Source organism: Urocitellus parryii, chromosome 1 (assembly GCF_045843805.1).
Source record: "Urocitellus parryii isolate mUroPar1 chromosome 1, mUroPar1.hap1, whole genome shotgun sequence".
Lineage (NCBI taxonomy): Eukaryota > Metazoa > Chordata > Mammalia > Rodentia > Sciuridae > Urocitellus > Urocitellus parryii.
The window spans coordinates 279,598,536-279,622,897 of record NC_135531.1 but is presented as its reverse complement, the minus strand read 5'-3'; the positions used below and the strand labels follow the sequence as shown (position 1 = coordinate 279,622,897).

The 24,362-nt window shown below is 56.9% G+C and overlaps 1 protein-coding gene across 9 annotated transcripts in view; it reads right to left on the bottom strand.

Moving 5' to 3' along the window:
• The window catches only part of Agap1 (ArfGAP with GTPase domain, ankyrin repeat and PH domain 1), a 476,885-nt gene that overhangs the window by 295,504 nt on the left and 157,019 nt on the right, over positions 1 to 24,362 (bottom strand). For 5 of the 9 annotated variants that reach the window (XM_026396066.2, XM_026396067.2, XM_026396069.2 and 2 more), the window contains 2 exons: positions 21,561 to 21,648; positions 20,899 to 20,910 (listed from right to left, as the gene is read on the bottom strand). In XM_026396066.2, the coding sequence (XP_026251851.1) occupies positions 20,899 to 20,910; positions 21,561 to 21,648 (100 nt within the window). The remainder of the gene's footprint in view (positions 1 to 20,898; positions 20,911 to 21,560; positions 21,649 to 24,362) is intronic. The other 4 variants (XM_026396068.2, XM_026396070.2, XM_026396064.2 and 1 more) reach the window with 1 other exon arrangement.

The window sequence follows — 24,362 nt, the reverse complement described above, 5'->3', positions numbered from 1 at the left end:
GAAGGACACTGCGCCCAGACAAGTCCTCCACCGACCCTTCCCAGCTGCAAGAACACCTGAAAGTGACCTAAGGTCCTGAATCCTGGGTTCTTCCTGGGTTAAGAGGAGGACAACACCCTTCCACAGTAGGGCTGTGTCCCCTTGGACACACCAGACACCCCCTAGGTGTGACGGCCGTCTGAGGTCAAGCCCACACACTCCAACGCTCTGTCCGCACCCTGGGGCTGCCCCCCACCAGCTGAGTGGCCTGGCCTTTCTCATCCCCCTCTCTTCACCTTGCTCTACCTGGGAGGGGTGGGGGGCTGAGTAAGTGGTCAAGGAAACCCTGATGGGCAGGGTGCCCAGACCATGGGAGCAGCCCTGGCAAGGCAATGTCCTCCACCATGTCAGCCAAGGTCACTGTGTCCTCTCATAAAAGACAAACCCAACACAGTGACCCTGGTTTCCGGAGGACTTCCAGCAGAGGCCAAGAAGGCAAAAGTTTAACTTGCTAAACAAGAGAGGTCGGGCACCTGCTTCTTCCTGGTGAGATGGGCCAAGTTCAACCTTTCAAGAACAATGACATTTGAAAAGCCAATCTGCCTCTGTCTCCTTGGGAAAACCTCCTCCTTCACACCAAGACTCTGGAGACCCAGTTAGTCCCACTGGCCGGGGTCAGGGGAGGCAAACAGGGTCAGTGCAAGAGTTTACACACCTTCCCTACAACTCTGAGTTCTAACTGTGGGCACCCGAGTGTGGGCACAGCCATGGTGAGCCTGCCTGAGGCAATCTAGCCTTAAACCGTGGATCCCACATGGATTTCCAAAGTCCTCTGATCCCAGGAAGATGTTTGTGCTTGAAGCTATTTAAGCGATTTCAAGGCAAAACCTTAGAACTCGTCTGGGGTTGCTGGGTCCCCCAGGGGACACTCTGCCTACATCCTTCCCACAGCACACTTCCTGGAAGTTGAGAAGCTGAGCAAAGCTAGGGATCCTGGTGGCCAGGGCTGAGCTTCCAAGGCCTCAGGCTGGCCTGTCCTCGGTGCTCCAGAAATGCCCTAAGAGCTGGGCAACCGTGCCAGGCCCTCCAAGTGCTGTAGCCATTCAGACCAATGCTGATCACTCTGACCCACGGGCAGCATGACATCCTGCCATGCCACCATCACCCTCCAAGCACAGGTTGAAGTCTTGGACTCCCTGGCCTCGATATGACATTCGGAGGTCACACTGGCATAAGGTGGTCTAACACAACATGGGGAATGTGGGGACACACACGATGGATGCCACAAGAAGACAAAAGCAGAGATTTCCAAGCCCAGGAAACCACCAGAAGCTGGAGAGAGGTGGGGACAGGTTCTCCCTCACAGCCTCAGGGAACCAGAACTGAGCCAGCACACCTCTGTTGTCAAGCCGTCGGCGTGCGGCACCTGCCTGCTGCAGACCGTGCAGACTAACGTGATCTTGCTACCAAGTGCCCTCCTCTATGCACTGGCCTGTGCATGGACACACGCGGTGTCTTCCCCAGCTGCGTAGGCCGTGGCTCCAAATCAGCACTGCAGCCTGACCTTGCACCTGAGCTTCAGCGCAGAGGGACCCTCCTGGTCAGCAACATCACACTCCAGTGTTTGCAGAGACCTCATCTCAATCTTGACTGGCCGCCCCAACCTCTGGTCAAGGTGGACACACCATGGGGACGCCGACTGTCTACAAGCCACCAGGCTGTGCCCAGGGAACATGGGTGTCTGTCCACCCACCCACAAGCACAAAGTCCCAAAGCAGAGAACAGAGGCCACAAAGAACAAAAAGGAGAGTGGACATGCAGGAGTGGGGAGAAGCCTGGCCAAAGGGGCGGTCAGAGAGGGGCTGTAGACTGGAGAGGGCCGAGCAGGGTGGCCACAGGGCTGGGGGAGGACGGCCTGGAGGACGAAGCCAGCAGGTACCTCATCCCTGACTTGCTCTGCATCAGCAATCCCTAGGGTGCCAGCACCAGGGCTCAGGAGTCATCCCGCCTGCCCTGCCCGGAGGAGATGGACAGCTCTGGAGACCCACTGGACTGCCTGAGCCTCCGTGTCCTCTGGGCTTTCCTTCACGGGCGGGCAAGCAAGGAAACGCGCTCAGAACCTGCGGAGGACCCAGCAGCGGGGGGTCAGCCAGATCTCCATGCAGAATCCCTCCCCATCCCTGCTCAGCCCTCAACATCCAGCCTCCAGACCTCTGCAAACCTCCACTGTGGCCTCACATTCACAGAACAGCCTGTGCTCCTCAGCTGGGTTTCTGCACAAGATTCCTCCTGCCAGCTGCCAGCCTCAGTGCCCCTCTAGACACTGCACATCCAGAAAGTCCCACCACAGCCCTGTCCTGAGCCCAGCCCACACCCCTCCTCACCTCAGGGCTCAGCCTCCCTGTGTAGCCCCAGCTGGCCCCACCCTCCCAGCTCCTCCCCAAACATCAGGACATGTGGGCCCCCTGCTAGATCCACCCTCCACCCGGCTTAGCCATCTTGCCTTGCTCAGGCTGACCTCACTGACTAGGTGGCCTCCAAAGCAAAAGGAGGGGAATGGAGTCTGTCCCTGGGGACAATGACATTCCCTGCAATGGCAGCAGCCCCAAGGCCTTCAGCACACCTCAGCCACCTCCCTGGGGAGCAGGACCACTGGGCATCAGTGTCCAGCTCTTGCAGGGTGCCAGGATGACGCTCCTCCCCACAGGCACATCGGCACTGCCCATGTCTTCAGGTGCCAGGTGAGCGGTACTCCTGGGTGCTGGGTGATCAGTACTTCTAGGTGCCCAGCCTCAGCCAGAAAAGGCTCCCAGGAGGTGCGGAGCTCCCTCCTGAACTCGGCCATGGCTCTGGCTTGGCAACCCCAGGTGAAGGGCTGCAGACCCAACTTCCAGCACCTCCACAAGGAGGGGACTCTGCCCCCATCCAGAAGGCCTCTTCCTGCTCTGAAGTCACTTCTCCCGCCCCCTGAAGCAGCATGATTCATCTTTCATTTCACCAAACGCTCAGGCACCCAGACTGGGGGGCTGAGAACATGACGCAGGGGCGCTCCCGACACAAGCAGGCTCCGCTAGAGTCCATGCTGGGACCTGGAGAGGCAGACCACAGGGAGCGGGTGCTGGGGGTCAGGTGACAAGTCAGGCTTTGATTCTGTCTTCTCCAGCTTCCCTGAAGGAAAATCCTTGGAGTGAGAGTATCCTTGGTGGCAGGCTGGTCCTTGCAGGTCCTGTTGCCCTTGGTGTGGCCGAGTATCCCTTATCCAAGATGCTGGGGACCACAGTTGCTTCAGAGCCTTCACCAGCTGATCATCCCTAATCCGAAAATCTGAAATGATCCCAAATCTGAAACTATTTGAGTATCACATTAGTTCTCCAAATGTTTTGGATTTTGGAGCATTTTGGATTCCAGATTTTTGAATCACAAATGTTCAAACTGTATTTTAAATTCAAACCTGCCTTCTCATCTCAGTCATTAGATATTTTCCTACCTGAATTTTAGGGAACATACCCAAACTCCATATCCAAGTTCACTTTTTAATGTAGATTTTTAAAATTTGATATTCAATTTTCCAGAAGGTCCTCCCAGTTATCACACCATCTTGCCACGGCCCATGCTATAGACTTGTTGCACGAGGGACAGTCAATCTTCTCTGCCTGCCCATTATTGTTACGTAACATTATGTTTCATCAGGGACAATTTATTTTCAAAAGTGGCTTCAGTCTCCCCAAACCTGGCCTCCATGATGGATACCACTGACCAAGGCCTGGCTCAGACACCTGGGAGCAGGTGCTGGCGATCAGGTGACAATCGGGGGTAGGCCAACCCTGGAGCTGGCCTTCCGGGCTGGGCAGCAGGCATGACTTGCCCTTTCCCAGGAGGTGCCAGGACACTGCAGCTTTGGTAACAGCACCACAAGAGGGGAGACAGAGCACCCCCTCCTGCTCCTTCCCAAGCCAAGGGAGCGCAGCATGCCACGCCCTCAGCACACAGGCAGGTCCGTGCGCCATTGCCGAGGGGACTGTGTGAACCCAGTGCCACTCAACCCAGCAGCACCTCGCGCACTCCCTGCCCACCCCCACCCCCACGCCCCCACCAGAGGAGCAGCTCCTGATGGGACAGCAACCTCGAGCGTGATTTACGGGGTTCCACTTCACCCCAAAGGCAGGCTGACCTCCCAGGAAGGCTGGCCGCCACGCCCCTGCAGTGTGCCCTGGGCCTGCAGCTGTGGGAGCCAGGCACTCCCTACAGCCAGCGGGGCAGAGAGGGAGGTGGGCAGGCGAGCCCTCCCAGGGGTGAGGCGGGCGAGCTCGGCAAAACGAGAAGCACGGCGGGAAAGGAAGGGCGCCGCGGGGCTCTCCAGATCTTCCACGTCTCTTCATGACGTCTTACGGGTGTCCCTTACCGTCCAACCTCAGCAGTTCCAGGGTTACGATCCTGAGCCTCACACTGTGGGAACGGGTTCAAGATCTGGGAGGCTGGAGTAAGAACTCGGTTCCTTCTGGCACTTCAATCACACAGCCAAGAGCTACTGCGCTGAGGTCCCTTTTAAATGTCTCATCCAGGTTGTCAGTTCTGCTTTAAGAGGGGAAAATAAAGCAACTGCAATTTCCTATTCAAAAAAAAAAAAACTCTGTTGGGAGTAAACACGCCACAGATGTTTGACATTTCTGTTCTATCATTTTCACTAATTGGACTGAAAGCTATTAACGTATCATTAGCAGTTCTGCAAGCAGCAGAGTGACAGCAGTGACAGCCAGCCTTCCAACACTCTGTGCAGGGTTTCTTTCTCCCCAGGACATCTCCATTATGCTCACAGCATCCTGTGACCCCAACACCTCCAGATCCACCAGGGAAAGTTCAGACGCCAACCGCGATCCCCGCAGCCGGCTGCAGAGAGAACCTCATTCCCAGAAGGCCTAGCGGCTCCTTACCCCGCTAGGAGTGCCAAGGCCTAGGGACCGACAGTGGCACAGTCCCATCTGGAAAAGAGACTGTCCAGTGCCCTCAGCTGAGGCTGCAGGGGGTCTGCCTTCCCTCGTCCACTGACAGCCGCTGCAGCTGTGAAGCCATCACTGCGCTTAGGAAAGCCACAAGGGGGCCAGACGCCCGAGACACCCGCCTGCAGCTTCCGTTCTGCACTGGTCTCCATCCTTAGATTCTCATGAACAAGCCAAGGCTGGAAATCATTCTTGAGAGTAAGGCTGCATTTGAGAGCACACAGTTCCCCTTTTCCTTTAGAAAGAGGAGGGGAACTGAGCATCTGACCCTGAGGTCACTGGGCAGCAGATCTCTCTGGGGGCTGCAGATGGGCTTGCACTTTCTCAACTGTGACCAAGAGGCAGCTAGGGGTCCTCCAGCCATGGCTGACAGGGACTTCCATGAAGATGTTTTGTAATTTTACCTAAAACTTTCTCGTTTGTTATTTCGTGGTATCTTAGATAAAACAGGAAGAATATCAGCAAAGTGGACTGAGAACTCACTGAAAAGGACTGTGAACTCTTGTTTCTCCCTGAGGGAACATAAAACAAATTTAATCATGAATTTGCCTTTGTCTTCCCAGCACAGGGGTTGAGTCCAGGGGCACTCTAGCACTGAGCTGCATCCCCAGCCCCTTCCACCTTTTTGTTGTTGTTTATACTTTACTTAGCAACAGGGTGTCCATGAGTTGCTTAGGACCTCACTTAGTTGCTGAGGTTGGCTGTGAACTCATGATCCTCCTGCCTCAGCCTCCTGAGCCACTGGGATAAGAGGCATGCACCACCGTGTGCAGCCATTTTTTATCTTGAGACAGGGTTTTGCTAAGTTGTTGAGGCTCGCCTTGACCTCAATTCTCCTGCCTCAGCTTCCAGAATCAGTGGGATTACAGGCATGCACCACCACACCCAGCTGCCAGATTTTAAAAAAAAAAATCCATCTGGCTTTTTAAACTGGGGGGGAAATACTTAAGTCAGTAACTTATTAACATTGGGGCTTTGAAAAAGTTTTTCATTGTGACATTTAAAAGGAATTTTGGACCGCATGTTATTTTTACACTGTGAAAAAAGGTTTATTGGTAAATCATCTTACAAACCTCAACTGAATCAGATTTCACTTGCTCTGGCAATATTTTTTTTTTTAAACATCTGGAAATAAAAAGGTTCTATTCCAAGGGTGCACCACAGGGGGTAAGGACCTGCGGGACACTCAGGCTCTGACTTGAGAGGAGAAGCTCTGGCCTCCACTCAGTTCCCCAGAGAGACAAAGGGAAGCAGGCAGGAGTCCTGGTCAGCGCCGCAGGCCAGAACTCCCCCAAACTGGACTGCCTTTCCTAAGGACCCCTGATGAAACGGGGAGGGGACTGAACACCCGAAGAATGAGAGAAGGGGCCCAGCTGAATGTCACAGCCCGCGCAGGTGGGCACCGGCCAGGGGGCTCTCAGGAGGCTGGGTGGGAGGGGCGTCTGGCTCCTGCCCCACCCCCACCAGCCACACCCCAGATTACTTTACCCCAAAGAGGAGGGGAGGAGAGGAAGGGCGGCCATGGTCCTGCCCCCTCTGACTCCTGACCAAGGAACAGGACTCATAAGGCTCCGAGGTGAGCAGGGGATGAGCATGCATACCACGCCCAGGACAGGCCCCGACAGGGCGATTCAGAGGGGCAGGCAGAACACAATCTCCCATGTGACGCCACCCTCCTCAGGGGCAATGACATCCCTCCCAGGTCCTGCGGTCCAGACAGCGGTCGAAGCCCAGGTGCTGCACTCCCCTGCAGCTGCGGGACACGTCAGGCAGGCGGCCAAGGGGAATGCGGTGACTGACCAGCCCTTCTGGTCCAGGGCACTCAAGGGACGGCTCTCTTCAACCCCATTTCCCCCACCACAGGAGGCAGGACAGAGGACGCTCCCAACAGCCCAAGGTGCTTCAGAACAGACAGAAGCCTTCCCAGGTCGACCACCACAGTCCGCCTGGGCCCAGCGGGAGTGAGCCGCTCTGAGCAGAAGAGCCGCCCTGGTGAAGTCAGAGCGCCCTGGTGAAGTCAGAGCGGCCCAGCCCGAGGGGGAGACACGCAGGACCACCGCTCAGGGCAGGACTTCATGCAGAGGCCCTACAGGGGAAAGGGGACGGGAGGGAGCAGAGCTGCTGGAGAGAAAACCAACTCAGGGAAACCTGGCCACCTCCCACACAGAGCGACTGCACCAAGAACCACACCAGCGCTCCTAAGGACAGAGGCCTGGCAACAGCACTGGGACAGAGGGACAGACGGGTGAGGAGACGGGAGCTGAGAGATGGGGCGGGGGGCTGGGGAAAGCGTCCAGAGGAGAGGACGGATGACCCTCGGGGCCAGCAAGAGGGGGAGAAAGGTCTTCAAAGATGAAGGACAGTGGGGTTCTCCTGAAATGCAGAAAGACCCGAATGTACAGATCCAAGGGGCCAGCGAAATCCCAGAAAGCTCCAATTCCGGAAAACTAGGGCAGGCCCTCAGCTTTAGAGATGTGCCTCCTGAGCCTGCGGGAAAACCGGGGCACACACAGCAGGAGCCCCACCAGAGGGGCTGATGCAAGTGTTTTCACATAGGACTGTTTTGGACACTGTGTTGCAGTAACAACCAACTAAGTGAGGTCAGGGGCAGGTGGACAGGCTGTCAGCGATGCCCACCCCCCACCCAGGAAAGCTGGGAAGCTGCAGCTCCAAACCGCACTTTCAAAAACCTTGTCCTGCATGTGGGCGCACCTGAAAGCCCTGTGGACGAGCACGTGGACAGGAGGCAGCCTGCCTTGTCAGGAGGGACAGGCCAGCAGCCTGGTGTGACCTAAATCAGCTGGAGTTCTTCGCGTGGATCTGATGCTCACCTCCAGGTGGGAGGCTTCGATCTGAAACATCTCTGTCTCTTCTCCCGATTGAGCTTGGCATTTGGAAGTCCCACTCTTCCTAACACTTCAACGCTTTTGGATTTATTTAACTGAAGAGGACTTTGAAGTTGCAAGTAGTTGATAGGTTTAAGAAAAACACAGAGCCTCTCGCTTGAGTCGCTCAAGACTCTCGACGGCAAGTAAACAAAGCGAACATTAACTGGATGGGAAGGCAGATGTGAAACTGAAACGTGGAGAGTCTCAGGTCCTATTTCATGTTCTTGAAAAGAGCTGTATTGTTGTCTTCAATAACAAGGAGTCCAAAATGTATCGACAGACCTGAAATTTTTATTGATGAAATACTCTTAGGTACTAGAAAGCTGCTTTAAGTGTCTTTTAAAAATGTGATTTGCTGCTCAAGAAGATGATGGAAAACTAATGTTCAGAGACATGGCTTCTTGAATTTCCAAAACTTGGATTCAACTTCTTTACATTTCAGTTTCCAAGAGCTCTGGGTTAAAACACCAATTGACAAATTCACACACAAAACCTATTATGAGCTCTCTTCTCCACATTGCATCTTGTGAAACACTTTGGCCAGGTGGTGAGCGTGGGATATGCAGACCAACCTCCACCATCCACACCCACATTTTGTCAGTTTTTCCCCCAAAACACCCCATCCAAACGTGCTGACAGCACATCCTCCCAGCAAAACGAGCTCCTGACCCTGCTGCACAGTCGGTCAGTGAAGAGAAAGAAACACGTGGCATCGTCAGGGATCTTGTGGGGAGGGTGGCCAAGAAGGCCACAGTAGGACTTCACTTTGAAACAGGCCATGGACACAGGAGAAACGGCCCGGAGGGAGGAGCCATATTTGCACAACCAGGTGCCTCCTTGGGCAGCAGAGCCTGTCTGGCCCCCAGGAGGATAAGGCAAGGCTCCCCTAGTTCAGAGCCCCCAGGCCCACTCAACTGCCCCTGCGCCACACCTGGGACCTTCCTGCAGAGCTGCCACTGGAAGAGATTCTGGACTCCTAAAAGCTCCACGAAAGTCACACTTCTCCCCCAAAACTCCACCTCACACCCAGCTGTGGCCAGCTCATCCCAGACCGCACAGCAAGCTGATGTCCTGCTGAGCCTCGGGGCCTGTGTGCTGATCCGTAAAATGGGTGAGAGGATCCAACAAGTTTCCTCTGAAGGGTCAACCTCAGGCCACACCTGCAGCTGAACAGCTTTCCAGCTTCTGCAATCTCGGTCTCCGTAGGTGAACGCACAGGTAGGAACAGCCGCTGCCTTGTCCTGCCATGGTCAGGAGCGCTCAGGGGCTGGCAGCTCCTGGTAATGTACCATTACAAGTGGCTCAAAAATTCAACTCATCGTGGCAGCTTCACAATGACGGCATCATCGTTTCCAAATGGAGCGACACACACACAGTGTCCCAGGACATCCAGTGAAAAGGCGAAGCAGTCTAAAACGATGTTGCAGAGGATGAAAGATGTGTGTCTTGCTCTTAAATTCCCACAGACAAACCAGCCTCTCCCAGGACTGTGGTCGCCCATGCCTTCTGGAGATCCAGGAACTTCCGCGCCCCCCTCACGCCAAAGCAGCTCATGAAGAAAGCAAGTCGTGGACAAGTGCTTCTCCAATGGCTCCGGGAAAAGGATTCCAGAAGTCTCAGGACTTATCCATGTGGGTGGCGTGTTTCCAACTCAGAACGGAGCGTCCAGACAAGTATCCTCAACCCAGAGCACGCTTTGGTTCTCACTGCTCTTGGGCCAGAGGGCTCTAGGCGACCCCTTTCCAACCGACCGGTTACAGCCCGTGGCTGGCCTCTGCCCTCCACCTGCGTCGGTCGCTGGAGTCCTGGCTTCTGAAGCATACTGTCCCACACTGCGCCAGGCGTCGGGTCAGGGCTGGGAGTGCAAAGACGGCGGCAGGCTCTGTGCCCTGGGCAAGCTTGGAGGGGAGACAAGGAAAGAGGCCACACTTGAGACCGGAAGACCAGTCAGGTGGGCTGGGAAGCCACAGGCGGCCAGGCCCGGGCTGACTTTCAGTCATCAGGGAAGGAGCCTCGCAGTCAGATCTAACTTACAATCAAACAAGCGACCTTCGGACCACCACTGCTGGGGCAGCTGATGCTCGGTGCCCACAACAGCCCCAGAAAGGGCTCGCGGTTCCACTGAGTGTGTCCACCATGCACACCAGTCCTTCAGAGGAAGAGGCACTTCAGGTTGGTTGTTTCATTTGTAATATTTTGCACCCTTAAGTATTTAAAAATAAAAAGTAAAGCAAAGGCCTCAGTGGATGAAGAAAAGAAGCCCTACTCCTCACCTAGGCAAAGCTTCCTCACCGAGCAGTGCACCAAGCCTGAACTACGTCCCCCAGTGCCAGGACTGGGTCCTGGGAGCAGTGCAGGGGGCAATGCAGGCAGCCCGGGGGGCTACCCAGCTCCAATGCCAGGGCCAATGCGTCCTACCTCTCTACACCCTCGGATCACAGCGTTCTAAGCCAGTGCTTGCAGGGGGAAAGTAACTTCATGCTAAGAGATGATGTGTTACATAAACCCTGTTTTTGAATATGCAACTCTGGAAATGAACATGCAGAAGGACTGGTTTACAGTGGTTCATTCACATATAACTCTGCATACAAACAAGGTATCAGGCTACGGGGAGCAACCGTCCCCCTAGGTGCACTTCATTCCTGAGCCCCATTCCTGTCCGTCCTCAGGAGCACAACAGGAGCAGGGCTGGAAGCTGCGTGGGGAACAGCCAGAGACCAGCACCAGGGCACCGCAGGTTGGGTTCTGCTTTGTCTTTTACAACCCCTTTTAAAACCTCTCAAACCCTTTCCTAGCTCACCGGCAGTAACACTCCAGCCAAGGCCCTCCCTACCCTACTGGGGTCTGTCCTGGGATATTTCTTTCTTGCAGGTGCTGGGGATGGAGTCAGGGCCTCTCCATGCTAGACGAGTGCTCGACCGCGCAGTCCACCCCAGCGCTCCACCCCAGCCCTCACCTCAGATATTTCTTTTGCTGATGGTCACATTCCACTTTCCCCATGCCCTCTGGGAAATTGTGTTAAGATCCTCTATCAAGAGTATCATTATGGCTGGGTTGTGGCTCAGCGGTAGAGCACTCGCCTAGCATGTGCGAGGCCCTGGGTTTGATCCTCAGCACCACATAAAAACACAGAAGAAAATAAAGTTATGATACCTTTGTGTCCAACTACAACTAAAAACATAAATGTTAAAAAGAGTGTAGTTACTTTATTAGAAGGAGGTCTCCAGGTCTCTGTCCCTCCTTCAGAGCACCTGCACCCCCACCCCCACCAATAGGACCAGCGTGGTTTGCTGGGAAGCACCCAGACCCCCTGTGGTCTGCCACCCAGAGTGGGTGGAGACCAGATGTCCCTGTGACAGGGGAACATAAGCTCCTGGATCTTGGGCTGTGCTCACCCCTGGCAGGCCCAGGAGTTCCTCCAGGGGGTCCTGCGCCTGGGACATATCAGAACAAGCCACATCTGCCACCCATGCTGACGTACCCTCAGGACGAGACCTCTGCCTGAGTCAGAGAACACGCCAAGACACAGTGCTCTGGGCAGCTGGACACACCTGGAGCCAGTTCACCTTAGATGGCTCCTGAGGGGGCATGAGAATCGGGTGCAGAGGATTTGGGGGGCCAGACACTAGCAGCTCACTGCTATCACCTGAGTCAGTTCTGAGGCCAGAGGGGTCTGGAGATTCCTGCTGTTCGTCCCCTGAAGTCTGTCTCAGGGCCAGCCAGCATGACTGCTGTGGCGGTCAGGACACTGGGGGCTGGCTCTGCCTCCCTCCCCCCCCCCCCTGGGCTGCCCACACAGCTTCTCCTCCATCCCTGCTGCAGCGGAGACCGTACCGTGGGCCAGTTCCACTTCCAGATGTGCAGCTGCCCCACACTCGGGCTGACCGCTCTTCCTGCATCCCCGGGTCCTGTCCAGGCTCAAGTCCGCTTCTTCGCACCACTTGGGTCCACCCCTTCCTCTGGGCGTGTGGAGTGAACACACACTGCGCTGGCTTCCTCACCAAGGCCCTCTGCACACGACACACTCCCCCTCAACACAGCTGGCTCCTTCCTTTGGCTCGAAGAACAACTCCCGCATGTTTGTTGTCCGTAGTGGTAACAACAGGATATGTCACGAGAGGTCCTCCTGAACCTTCATCCCGCCTCAGAATTCTTCCTAACACGGAATGTGCCAGAAGCCAAGGATGGAGAGAGGAACAGACCATGAGTTGAACCTGATTTCTGTTTCTGGTCTGGGTCAATCATAGGTGAATTTATTAGGTTTAAGTAAAAGGATCAGATGAAACTGTCATGTTTTGTACATGACTGGCAGCTGCCTGTGGCTTAATTTGTACTAAGATACGCCCCCGCCCACACACACACACAGCTGGCCCAGTCCTTCTCAGATCTTACGGCTGGTATCCAAAGCCTCAGCTCTCAGGCCAGTGGTGGCCGAGTCCTCAGGAGCATGCAGGCGGAGGGAGAGCTGGGAACCACATCACCACAAGCAGATTCTCCTAGGAGGTTCTTTCTGGCACCTGTCTTAATTTGCTGTTGGTGTTTCTTTTCAATTTCTAACTCCCTGCCTCCATGCCCCCTGTTCCCTGCCCTAAGGCTGGCTTCAGCCCAGGATTTCTTCCTTTCGTAGGGAAAACCTCTCAGCCCTGACCCAGGACTGCCCAAGGCAAGGAGTATGATCAGCAGAGGTGTCCTCTGAACAGCGAGCCTCTCCCCTCTGCTGGGACCAGCAAGTGTGCAGGGCAGGGAGGAGGTGGTGGGCGAAGGCCACGCAGGATGGTGCGGGGGAAAAAAAGCTTTGTGGACCCCCTTGTCTAAGGTCCAGCAAGGCCCAACAGCCCTCCGTCAGCACTTCCTGCCCTCGAGGATGGAGAGGGAAATACTGCCTAAAGAGGTGCGAGGGCCAAGCATAACACCGCCCGCAACCTGTCCCTGTGGGAAAGGCTGCATCAAGCGGCATCTGTCAGTTAACGCTTGAAAAGGCCATGTGTGGCGTGTGGACATGGGATCCGGATCTGCCCCCAGTCCTCTCTGGGGCCCACCTGCTCTCCAACCCTTCTAGAACACGCCTGCCCCACCATCAGTTCAAGGAGGCGACCTCATTGCCCCTGAGGGAGTGGCCAATCAGCATGCCCCCTCAGATCCCAACAGTGTCGGTTGTTTTAGGGAAAAGCACGTGATACAAGTGAGGCCAACTGCTGCTGACCTTAAATCTTCTGCAGGAGCAACTGAGAAAAACATCCAACCTTCCTCCCCATTGGGTGTGAGCACCAGGGTCACATGGTCATTGGGTGCCACCAAGTGGGGCACCAACAGTGGCATGAAGCCCAATAGTGGCAACAAGTGGAAAGAGGCTCCTCGGGAACCTAAGTGGATTTAGGATCAGGTTTTTTCTAAATCCTCCAACCTGGCTGCTCTGTAGGCCACCTGATAAGTCCACCACCACAGCACCACCCCTTTCTGCCCGAGTAATCTAAGCTGCTCAACTATCCCTTGCACCGGAGGGTGCAGACCACTCCAGGAACCTGGCCCTGGGGCTCCTGGACAGAGCAGGCTGGTCTGCCACCATCCAGCTCCCTGGGACTGCAGATGGCCTACCAGCTTGTCATCCCCGTTAAGGCCAAAGTCCGGAGGAGACACCTCATAGACCCAGGGGAAAACGCCTGGTGGCGGTTCAGGTTTGACAGATCCTGTGATGGCTCGTCTGCAGGCACACGCGATGCACGCGCAGCTCGAGAACACCTGTGCAGCAAAAAGGGACTTGTGCTTGCAAACGTGAAACTCCAGACCCATCTCCTTCTTCCCGCTGCACAATGTCTCGTTAGAACTTCTGATGTCAGCAGGTTCATAGGAAACCAACAGGGGAGTCACAGCGGGCCTTCTCCCTCTGGGCTCTGGACTCTGGGGGCATAACAGGCCTTTGTGGTGCCTCGAGGAGCCAGACTCTCCCAGACAGTGTGGACTTGCCCTTGCAGGTCCAGGTGTAAATCACTATCGTGAATTAGTTACTCAGCTAGAAATTTCTTCTCCCTGGTACTTGCCAACTGCAGGCCCAGTGCTGATTTTAGTAAGTCCTTGATTTCTTGTTGAATTGATGATAAAAATACGGAACGATGTGTTCAGAGTTCCAACAGCCAACTGAAGGACACAGTTTGTCCTGCCAGAAGTGTCCATGCCAAAACCATGACGGCCTCCTCCTCCTGGCTTTAGAGCCTTTTTTTCTTACTCAAGATGAAAAGGAGCAGGCTTCCCTCCAGCTACTTCTTTGAAGCTCCAGGATCACTTCAGGGCCCTTCACCTGATGCAGGCACCACCTGGCTGTCCTGTGTCTTCCGTGCCAGGGAGGCAGAGCTGCAGACTGCTCTAGACTGCAGAGGAAGACAGGAGGGAGGCACCGAGAGGGACTGCGGAAGACACCGCCCTGCCCTGCACTGCCTCCACTAGCCCCGCCCACTGGCAGCTCAGGATCTTAAGGCTCACAGATAATTCTCATTAAAAAGTCACCACGCACTTACAGTCACTTGGGTGTAAGTAACATGGTAAAATTCATGTTCAAAAATTCAAATGGCTAGATTTCAAAACAACTCAACTCAGAGTCATAAGGACCCCCCGCCCCACCCGGCCACCACACACACACTCTCTGGACACTAGGCAGGATCCAGAACTGCTTTAGACATAAGCCCTAACATCTGTGGAGCAGTGGCAGCTGACAACATTTTTTTCCGACTTTATTGGGTTTGGAAAGGGTTTTGGAGCTGACAGCTTAAATGCATCAGTGTCCCAGAAAGCCGGCCCGGGTGTTTTCGCCGGGTGTTTCTAGGAGACTAAGTAAACATTCATTAACAGAATATCTGAGGTCCATGTGCTGCTGAGAACGCGTTCACTGCCCCAACTCTGGACACATCTGTGAGGAAACAATTCCCGCCAGGGTCCTGGGGGGTTTGGCAAGACTGACACACGGGACACAGGCTTGAGGGCAGCCTGCGGGCCCCAGGGCCAGGACCAAGTGACACCAGAGCCTTCCTCCCACAGCACGTGGCGTGAGCACTTGAGAAAAAGCATCCTGAGCCGAACCCCAGCAGAAACCCTGGTGGTCATCTCCAGGGACACAGCCTGCCTCTGAAGTCACCAAGGAGCTCTTGAGGACCTGCTGGCCCCTGGGCGCCCGCCAACCGGGTCCAGAGGCTTTCCCCAGAAGCCAGCCCTGCCCTTGGAAGCTCCAGCAGCTCCCCAGCTCCCCTGTGGGGAGGACCCCAGCACTCAGCCTGGCTGGAAAGGCCCGAGGGTGTCGGCCACATCAGACCCTGTCCTGTGTTCTGCCCAGGCTGTAGACCAGGTCCCAGGAGCCTGGCATGGGCTCCACACTCAGTGACCTGGACTTCACCGGGGCAGTGGAGGACCCATGCTGAGGGGAGGGCAGCAGACCTACCTCAGCCTCCTGGGGCAGGGGTCAGGCACGGGCACCTGAAGGTAGAGGGAGGCGAGGGGGGCAGCGTCAGTGTAGGGGGCAGGGCGACCGGGGCGGGGAGCTGGGGAGAGAGCAGAGACAGCGTCCCGGCGTACCCACAGGTGACGGGCCCACGTGGGGACACTGACACTGCCGGGCTGCAGCCGTCCTGACGCACTGCTTGGCTCGGTCCTCAGAGAAGCCGTGAGCCTGAGAGGCAGGTGGTGTTCAGGAGTGGTAACATGCCCAAAGTCACAGGAAAACCCAGAGGCCAGGATAGCCCAGGCCTCAGCCAGCGGGACCCCATCTTGGTGACGCATGGCATGGGGGCCAGACACCTCCCTGCTTCTCTCCTGGCACCCACTCCCTTCCTGGATCATTCAGCTCAGCCACCTGATGTGACCACTACAGAGGACACTGTGCGTTCCAGGTCCTCCCCGGACGTGAACTAGTGACCCTTCCAGAGAACCGTCAGGCCTTTACCAAGCCCGGACAGTTTCAACTCAACAAAACCAGCAGCACTTTCCCGATACCTGGGCACAAATCAAAAGAATACTTTAGAATTTTCAATGAGCTGCGGTCACAAAGCCCAGGAAAGCCCAGGTTCCCACCTGAGCCGCACGGGTCCCTACTCCGTCACGGGGCTTTCTCTCATGCAGCCCACCCCTGTGCCCAGCTCCATGGGCTCCGCCAGCCAGGACGGGGAATATTTTAAAAAGTCTATTCAAAAAAACAAGAACCGCGTCTGCACTGAACACACCGACTCCTTTTCTGTCACTGCTCCCTCAAAACACGGAATGACAACGGCTCACACAGCATGCACATTTCAGGTTTCACGCATGACCTAGAGACTCACAGCATGTGAAGACTGTGAAGATGGCATGCAGAGCCCGGGCCGTCCTCCCTTGGGGCCTGGAGTGCCCAGCCTTGGTTACCCGAGGGAGTCCTGCCACCAAGCCCCGAGGGCACAAAGGACGTCTGTGCTGAGCTGGTCCTTACCTCCGGGTGTAACCACATCTTTAGTTTTCTCCCAAGCTTCTCCCCCCTGGAGGACATTCGGGGTTTTCCATCTCCCTCGTCATTTCAGACTCTTCCCCTTACACAGGAGAACCCAGGCCCCTTCTCCACCTGGGGGACACTGCCATCTGTGCCCAGCTCTGGAGAGTCCCCGACTGGGAGATCTGCCCTAATCCAGTCCCTGGATTCCTCCAACGCCCTCAGCCTATTCTGCTGGAAAAACGCTGGACGCAGGCGGGGCCAGCTTCCCAGGGAGAGCCACTGTTCTCCACTGGGGGAGGGGAGGAGCGGGTCCAGGGACCCAGGCTGCTGCTGCACAGATGCAGGGCCGGGGGGCGTCCTGTGCAGTCACTGCTGGGACAATCAGGACAGCAGAGACAGAGCCTGAGTTACTGCCCTGGAGGGAAGGGCCAGGCCGCTGCGGGCCCACACAGATTCTGGGGTGCCAAGACTTCAACAGCCCAGAATTTGAGCTGGTTAACAGCTAACAAGAAACTAAAGCTTCAGTGACCGAAGCAATGGGTCCCCGATACACTGACTCATGGGTTCCCAGGAAGAGGGCCAGCTGCTCCCATGCCCTGCCTGGCTACAGCCCTTCAGCCAATCCCGGTGGGCAACCACAGCAGGCGAGGTCACCACTGGGCCTCACCCCGTCCCCTCACAGGGGCTGGCAGGCCCTGTCCTCCTCCCACCACCTTTAAGCCACCTTCGCCTCCAGAGGTGGATTCATTCTAGATTTGGATGAAAAGGTGGCACTAGCAAAGAGCACAGCTTCATTCCAGAAACAATCTGATTATTTATGACTGCAGTAGGCTTTATTGAGCCCAGATCAGGTCTCCCAAAGGGTGTCTGGCAGCGATTCCGAGTCTCTGGCCAAGTCACCCCCCAACAGACCTCTCCCTTAGAGGCCACTGATGCCTTCACCCTGTCCTGTCACCTGGACTCCAGTCTCTGACCCAAGGCTTCAACCAGGACTTCAAAGACAGCCACCAGTCGGAAACGCCTCCAGGCTCGGCAGGAACAACGCAGACACGGGTCTGGTAGAGTTCAGCGTCTGGGACCAGGCATGTAGACCTCTCGCATGTAGGAGACTATCCCCTGCTCCAGGGTGGCAGGCACTTCTTCCCCAGCCCCACCTGGGCACCTGGGTGCCAGCAGAATTGGCGCTGAGTCCTAAGGATGTTGCCAGCACAAACACCTCGACCTTCTGTTTTCCTGACGCCATTGCGTTTCCGAGGGCTTCCGCTGGGCTCCGTGCATCTCTTTCTGGCACTGTGAAATGCCCCTCAGGGGTGTGAAGGTCACAGGCAAGCCGATTCCTGTCCTCCTCCTCCTCAAGCTTCTATGGCCAGCAAGAACGGAGGGGAAGGGCCCGGCCTCAGCAGCTCTGAGCGGGGCTCCTGCCAGCCAACCGGTGGGCGTGACGGACCCTCTCCGACCCTGTGTGGAGCACTGGAATCAGTCTTTGTAGCCTAAGGTGCGAGATCACACTGGAATAGGGCGTCTACCAGCCCAGGAGCCTACAGGGTGCTGGACTTCGGCAGCTGGGAGGGGCCTGGACAGAGTCTCGGGGAACAACCTGTCAAAACAGTGATTCTGGATTTCCGGCCTGCAGAACTGTTGGAGGATACACCTCTGCTCTTCACCCCATAGCATGTGGACTTAAACTCACTCGGACACACCAAGAACTGTGCCCCCACAGAGGCTGCTCCCTCCAAGCTCCTGTCTGGGAGTCACAGACTCCCCACGAGACCCCACTGTTGCACTCGTCACCAGGCAGAACTGCTATTAAGTGTGATACCCCATACCCTCCCTCGTTCAGACTGCATCTCTAAAGTTACTAAATCTTGTAAGTCCAGATGATGTCACCTCTGGGATCCAGCCGAGATGGACTGGATGGAAGGCACTCTGGGCCCCGGACATGATTCTGCCCAGACACACTCCGACCCAGAAAGCTCTTCTGCAACTGCCGTGTCCCACCACTCACCTCTCCAGCAATCTCAACATCCCAGGCGCAGGTCAGAATCCCCGCAAAGACAGCAGCGTGTTCTTTACCTCAGAGGAGCCACCGTGGGCCGGCAGGAAGGGCGGAGAACCCCACGAGCGGCGGGGATGGCAGCTCACCCACACCCGACGCAGCACGCCCGGCCAGAGCAGCCATGCAGCTGACTGCTCCAGACTCACAAGAGCTAAGTGGCTGGGTGTCCTGAACATGGTCTGAGTGTGTCCCCAAATGACTGGCATGTAGGAAGCTGGCTCCCCAGTGCGGTGCTGCTGGGAAGTGGTGAGACCTTTGAGAGCTGGGCTCAGCACCAGGTGACCAGTCCCGGGAGGCACAGCCTACTGCCCTTGGCAGGGATAATGTGGATCTCAAGAGAGGACCATTAGGAAAGAGCAACACTCGCCCCTGGCCTCTCCATCTTCCTGCCTCACTCTGTTATCCCTCTCCCACGTGCTCCCTCCATGATGCCAAATAATTGGGGCCATCTGATCTAAGACTTTGAGCTCCCTAACAATGAATTTAAAAATCTTTTTTCTTTGTAAAGTACCCAGCCACAAGTATTTTGTTACAGCAGCGAAAACTGGACCAACACAGAGGAAAACTCAGAAGACAACAGTAACACCAAGAAATGGAAAGGTCACACAATTTTCTGTAAACCCACTGCCTTAGCAGGCACAGACCATGCCCACCATGGGGTTATGTAATAGTTTACTTAGTTCCTGCACACGCCAAGATGACTCACATCACCCTAGGACCCTCCACATACCAAGGTGACAAGGTGACAACACAGTAAATCATATACCCAATCCAGAACATTCTGTCTATGCAGTTTCTTAATTTAAGCAAGCACAAACAATCGACTGACAGACAACCGACTGACATTAACTCACTGGATAAGAACTGAAACCACTTCAGGCTCCCTGCCAATGTGGAAGGTATGGCAAAACTGGCATGAGGGAAATCACAGTTGATCTCACTCATTTCCTCTCCCCGCTGCCACTCCTCCTAGGCCACAGAGACAGGAAGTAGAAGTCAGTGCCCTAGTCCACTACGAGAGGCCAAGATAGTAGCTGCTGCCTGGTTCCAGAGAGCACTGTGTGCCCAGCTCTGGGGAAACGCCAGGGCTGAGGGGCTGCCTGGCATCAGAGTTCTTTCAGCATCCGGAGGCCCTGTGCCTCCCCATGGGGGTGCACCTGGGCATGGCGCTGCTCCCAGCTCCCACAGAACACCGCGAACCAGGTCAAAAGGCAAGCAAAGAGGTGGCCCCGGTGAGCTCCTAGCCGTGAGCAGAGATCACAAACGACCTCTCCCTGGATCCAGGAGCCCTTGGCATGGGCCCCTGATGAAGAAAGGGATGTCCCCTCACATGCTCCTACCCTTTAAAATAACCTGTGACTAGAAGCCCAGGCGCCACGATGGAATTCCAGTGCAGCGGCAAGTGCTACCCAGAAAACCAACGAGTGGGGCTGTTAGTGACCACAGTAAGGCCACCAGGCTGGGGACAGCTTTCACTACTGATGCACAAACATTCAAAAGAAAAGTCTCCTATTTATCAAAATACAAGGGCCTGTTATGCAGTGCAAAAAAAAGATTACAGCTGAGCACCGGTATGTCAGGACAAAGCAAGCACCCCCAAGGAAAGGCACAGAGCATGACCATGACCAAAGTCAGGCAGGCGGGCTCCCGAGAGCGCTGAGGCCCTGGCTGTCCCTCTGTAGAGCTTGCAACTGCGGACATCTGAGCAAGGCCAGGGTGCGATCAACAAGACTGGGGCTGGATCCGGGACTTCCAGCCACCCCAGACTGGAATGGAGAGGGAGGGGTGCTGGAGGCAGACTCCCTGGAAAAGGTGCACCCCGCTTCCCCACAGTCAAGCCAGCCGCAGATCCTCAGCACCTGATGCCATTAACGCTACAACCGCAAGCCCGAGAAGTGGAAAGCCAAGACACAAACTCTACACAGCTCTCCTCTGGATAAGCTACCCGGCTATGGCTACCGCTCACCCTAGACGCAAAGGGACAAGTCAAACCCTGGGCCCCAGGGGCACCCAGGAAGGAGGAAGACACCGGTGGCAGCACCCCCCTTCCTACTGTCTGGGCCATGCGTGTTCAAGCACCTGCTCTCTCTCCTGGGTGAACAGTCTTTTCTCCTGTGCTCCAGCACACAAGCTCTCTCTGAGCCTCTGACCGTCCCAGATCACCGTTTAGCAGGGAGGTTTTCAGGGTGGCCTTCCCGAGGACCACCAAGAGGTGTCTCAACACCACCAAGTCCTGCCCCAGGCCGCGGAGACCCAGGCGAAGCCCCAGGGGAGTCTGGCCCTGAAGGTTCCACAGGCCCCGGGAGGAGAGTTAAGGCCAGCACAGGTGTTACAGGGGACACGTGACGCTACTGACAACTACTGCTCAAAACACAGCTAGGGGACAGAACAGGGTGGAATGCCGAACTAAAAAAAAGGTGAAATGAAACGAGACAGGATGGAACACAGGACGAGGAGGGAGGGAACGCTACAGCACAGTCGGGCTCTCCTCGCGCTCCCCACAAGACAAGCTGCCATGGAGGAGACGGTAGTTACCTGCATCCATATCTGCAAAGAATGGAACAGCCGGTGAGAGAGAGAAGGAACCAGAAATTCAGTGTCTCAGAGGTGGAGTCACAGTCACAAGGAGAGAAAATACACAGCTTACAAAACTGCCTGCACACTACACCTGACGGGGCGCTAAAGGGCTCCTGCCTTTGTCATTGTCATTTAAAGCAAAGGACAATACGTGGACATGTTAACAGAAGAAGGAGAAATGCCTCGCTCAGTGGGCAATGGCACTATGCGGGGACACGCCTGCTCCAGCGCGGGGTGGGGGGCCTGAGGACTCATCTAGAGAAGCTGCCAGCGAGGCTGAGAGCACTAGGTCGGAGTCGGCATGGACTCCACCCCCAGAGTGGACCACGTCCAGCCCATATTTAGAGAAGGAGCACTGGACCAGCGCCTCCAAGGACAGGACCGTTAGACGGAAACACATTCAGCAGCTTCTCTCGGTTCTACTCCAGTGCTCCCAACGCCAGACCGCGCGTAACCGGCCCTCAGTCCCTACGGGAGGAACTGCATGCGCCAGGATCTTTACCGCGTGGTGTTTCTTGGCATGTGACAGGTCAAAGCAATGATTTAGAATATGCTAAAGAAAAACATCAAGAGCCTAAACTCCCTAAAGCCTGCGACTAACCACCCGCCCAATGGCATACCTTCCGGAGACTCCTCCTGGACGTATGTGCCCGTCAGGTACCGGTGCACCAGGGCGGACTTGCCGCTGGCCAAGTTCCCCACGATTCCCTGCAGCAAAGACACGACAACCACGAGGGTTATTACATCGGATGGCACTGCTGAGCACTCTCTGGACAGGTCAAAACACAGGGACCCCAACAACCACGACCCAGCAGTGGCAGCAAGCCGACAACGAGCACGCATCCTGCTGGAGTCAGGGCTCTGCTCAGGGCCACCTGGCCTCCACGGGGTCGGGCATCGGCACTGAGGGAGTCATGCCGGGTCCAGCCCTCTTCCCGGCAGCGAGCCGTCTTCCTCAGGAACATGTGCACTGCCCACGGGGCCATCTACTAGGTCTCTGGCCTCACCACACCAGGGGGTCCAGGTGAAGGAGACAGGGTGGTGTGCAGAGTCACACAGGGGAGGGGGCTCCAGGTGAAGGGGACAGGGTGTGCAGAGTCACACAGGGGAGGGGGCTCCAGGTGAAGGGGACAGGTGTGCAGAGTCACACGGGGGAGGGGGCTCCAGGTGAGAGGGGACAGGGTGTGCAGAGTCACAGGGAGAAGGGGGCTCCAGGTGAAGGGGACAGGGTGTGCAGAGTCACACGGGGTAGGGGTCTCCAGGTGAGAGGGGACAGGGTGTGCAGAGTCACACGGGGGAGGGGGCTCCAGGTGAAGGGGACAGGGTGGTGTGCAGAGTCACACGGGGGAGGGGGCTCCAGGTGAGAGGGGACAGGGTGTGCAGAGTCACACGGAGAAGGGGGCTCCAGGTGAAGGGGACAGGGTGTGCAGTGTCACACAGGGGAGGGGGCTCCAGGTGAGAGGGGACAGGGTGTGCAGAGTCACTCTGGGGAGGGGGCTCCAAGTGAAGGGGACAGGGTGTGCAGAGTCACACGGGGGAGGGGGCTCCAGGTGAAGGGGACAGGGTGTGCAGAGTCACACGGGGGAGGGGGCTCCAGGTGAAGGGGACAGGGTGTGCAGAGTCACACGGAGTAGGGGGGTCCAGGTGAGAGGGGACAGGATGGTGTGCAGAGTCACACGGGGGAGGGGGCTCCAGGTGAGAGGGGACAGGGTGTGCAGAGTCACACGGGGGAGGGGGCTCCAGGTGAAGGGGACAGGTGTGCAGAGTCACACGGGGGAGGAGGGTCCAGGTAAGGGGACAGGGTGTGCAGAGTCACACGGGGGAGGGGGGTCCAGGTGAGAGGGGACAGGGTGTGCAGAGTCACACGGGGGAGGGGGCTCCAGGTAAGGGGACAGGGTGTGCAGAGTCACACGGGGGAGGGGGCTCCAGGTAAGGGGACAGGGTGTGCAGAGTCACACGGGGGAGGGGGGTCCAGGTGAGAGGGGACAGGGTGTGCAGAGTCACACGGGGGAGGGGGCTCCAGGTGAGAGGGGACAGGGTGGTGTGCAGAGTCACATGGGGGAGGGGGCTCCAGGTGAAGGGGACAGGGTGTGCAGAGTCACAAGGGGGAGGGGGGTCCAGGTGAGAGGGGACAGGGTGTGCAGAGTCACACGGGGGAGGGGGCTCCAGGTAAGGGGACAGGGTGTGCAGAGTCACATGGGGGAGGGGGGTCCAGGTGAGAGGGGACAGGGTGTGCAGAGTCACACGGGGGAGGGGGCTCCAGGTAAGGGGACAGGGTGTGCAGAGTCACACGGGGGAGGGTGGTCCAGGTGAGAGGGGACAGGGTGTGCAGAGTCACACGGGGGAGGGTGGTCCAGGTGAGAGGGGACAGGGTGTGCAGAGTCACACGGGGGAGGGGGCTCCAGGTGAAGGGGACAGGGTGTGCAGAGTCACACGGGGGAGGGGGGTCCAGGTGAGAGGGGACAGGGTGTGCAGAGTCACACGGGGGAGGGTGGTCCAGGTGAGAGGGGACAGGGTGTGCAGAGTCACACGGGGGAGGGGGGTCCAGGTGAGAGGGGACAGGGTGTGCAGAGTCACACGGGGGAGGGGGCTCCAGGTGAGAGGGGACAGGGTGGTGTGCAGAGTCACATGGGGGAGGGGGCTCCAGGTGAAGGGGACAGGGTGTGCAGAGTCACAAGGGGGAGGGGGTCCAGGTGAGAGGGGACAGGGTGTGCAGAGTCACACGGGGGAGGGGGCTCCAGGTGAAGGGGACAGGGTGTGCAGAGTCACACGGAGAAGGGGGCTCCAGGTGAAGGGGACAGGGTGTGCAGAGTCACACGGAGAAGGGGGCTCCAGGTGAAGGGGACAGGGTGTGCAGAGTCACAAGGGGGAGGGGGCTCCATGTGAGAGGGGACAGGGTGGTGTGCAGAGTCACAAGGAGGAGGAGGGTCCAGGTGAGAGGGGACAGGGTGTGCAGAGTCACATGAGGGAGGGGGCTCCAATGAGAGGGGACAGGGTGGTGTGCAGAGTCACACGGGGGAGGGGGCTCCAGGTGAAGGGGACAGGGTGTGCAGAGTCACAAGGAGGAGGAGGGTCTAGGTGAAGGGGACAGGGTGTGCAGAGTCACATGGGGAAGGGGGACCCAGGTGGGAAGGGACAGGGTGGTGTGCAGAGTCCCACGGGGGAGGGGGGTCCAGGTGAGAGGGGACAGGGTGTGCAGAGTCACATGGGGGAGGGGGACCCAGGTGAAGGGGATAGGGAGGTGTGCAGAGTCACATGGGGAAGGGGGACCCAGGTGAGAGGGGACAGGGTGGTGTGCAGAGTCACACCGGGGGAGGGGGGTCCAGGTGAAGGGGACAGGGTGGTGTGCAGAGTCACATGGGGGAGGGGGACCCAGGTGAAAGGGACAGGGAGGTGTGCAGAGTCACATGGGGAAGGGGGAC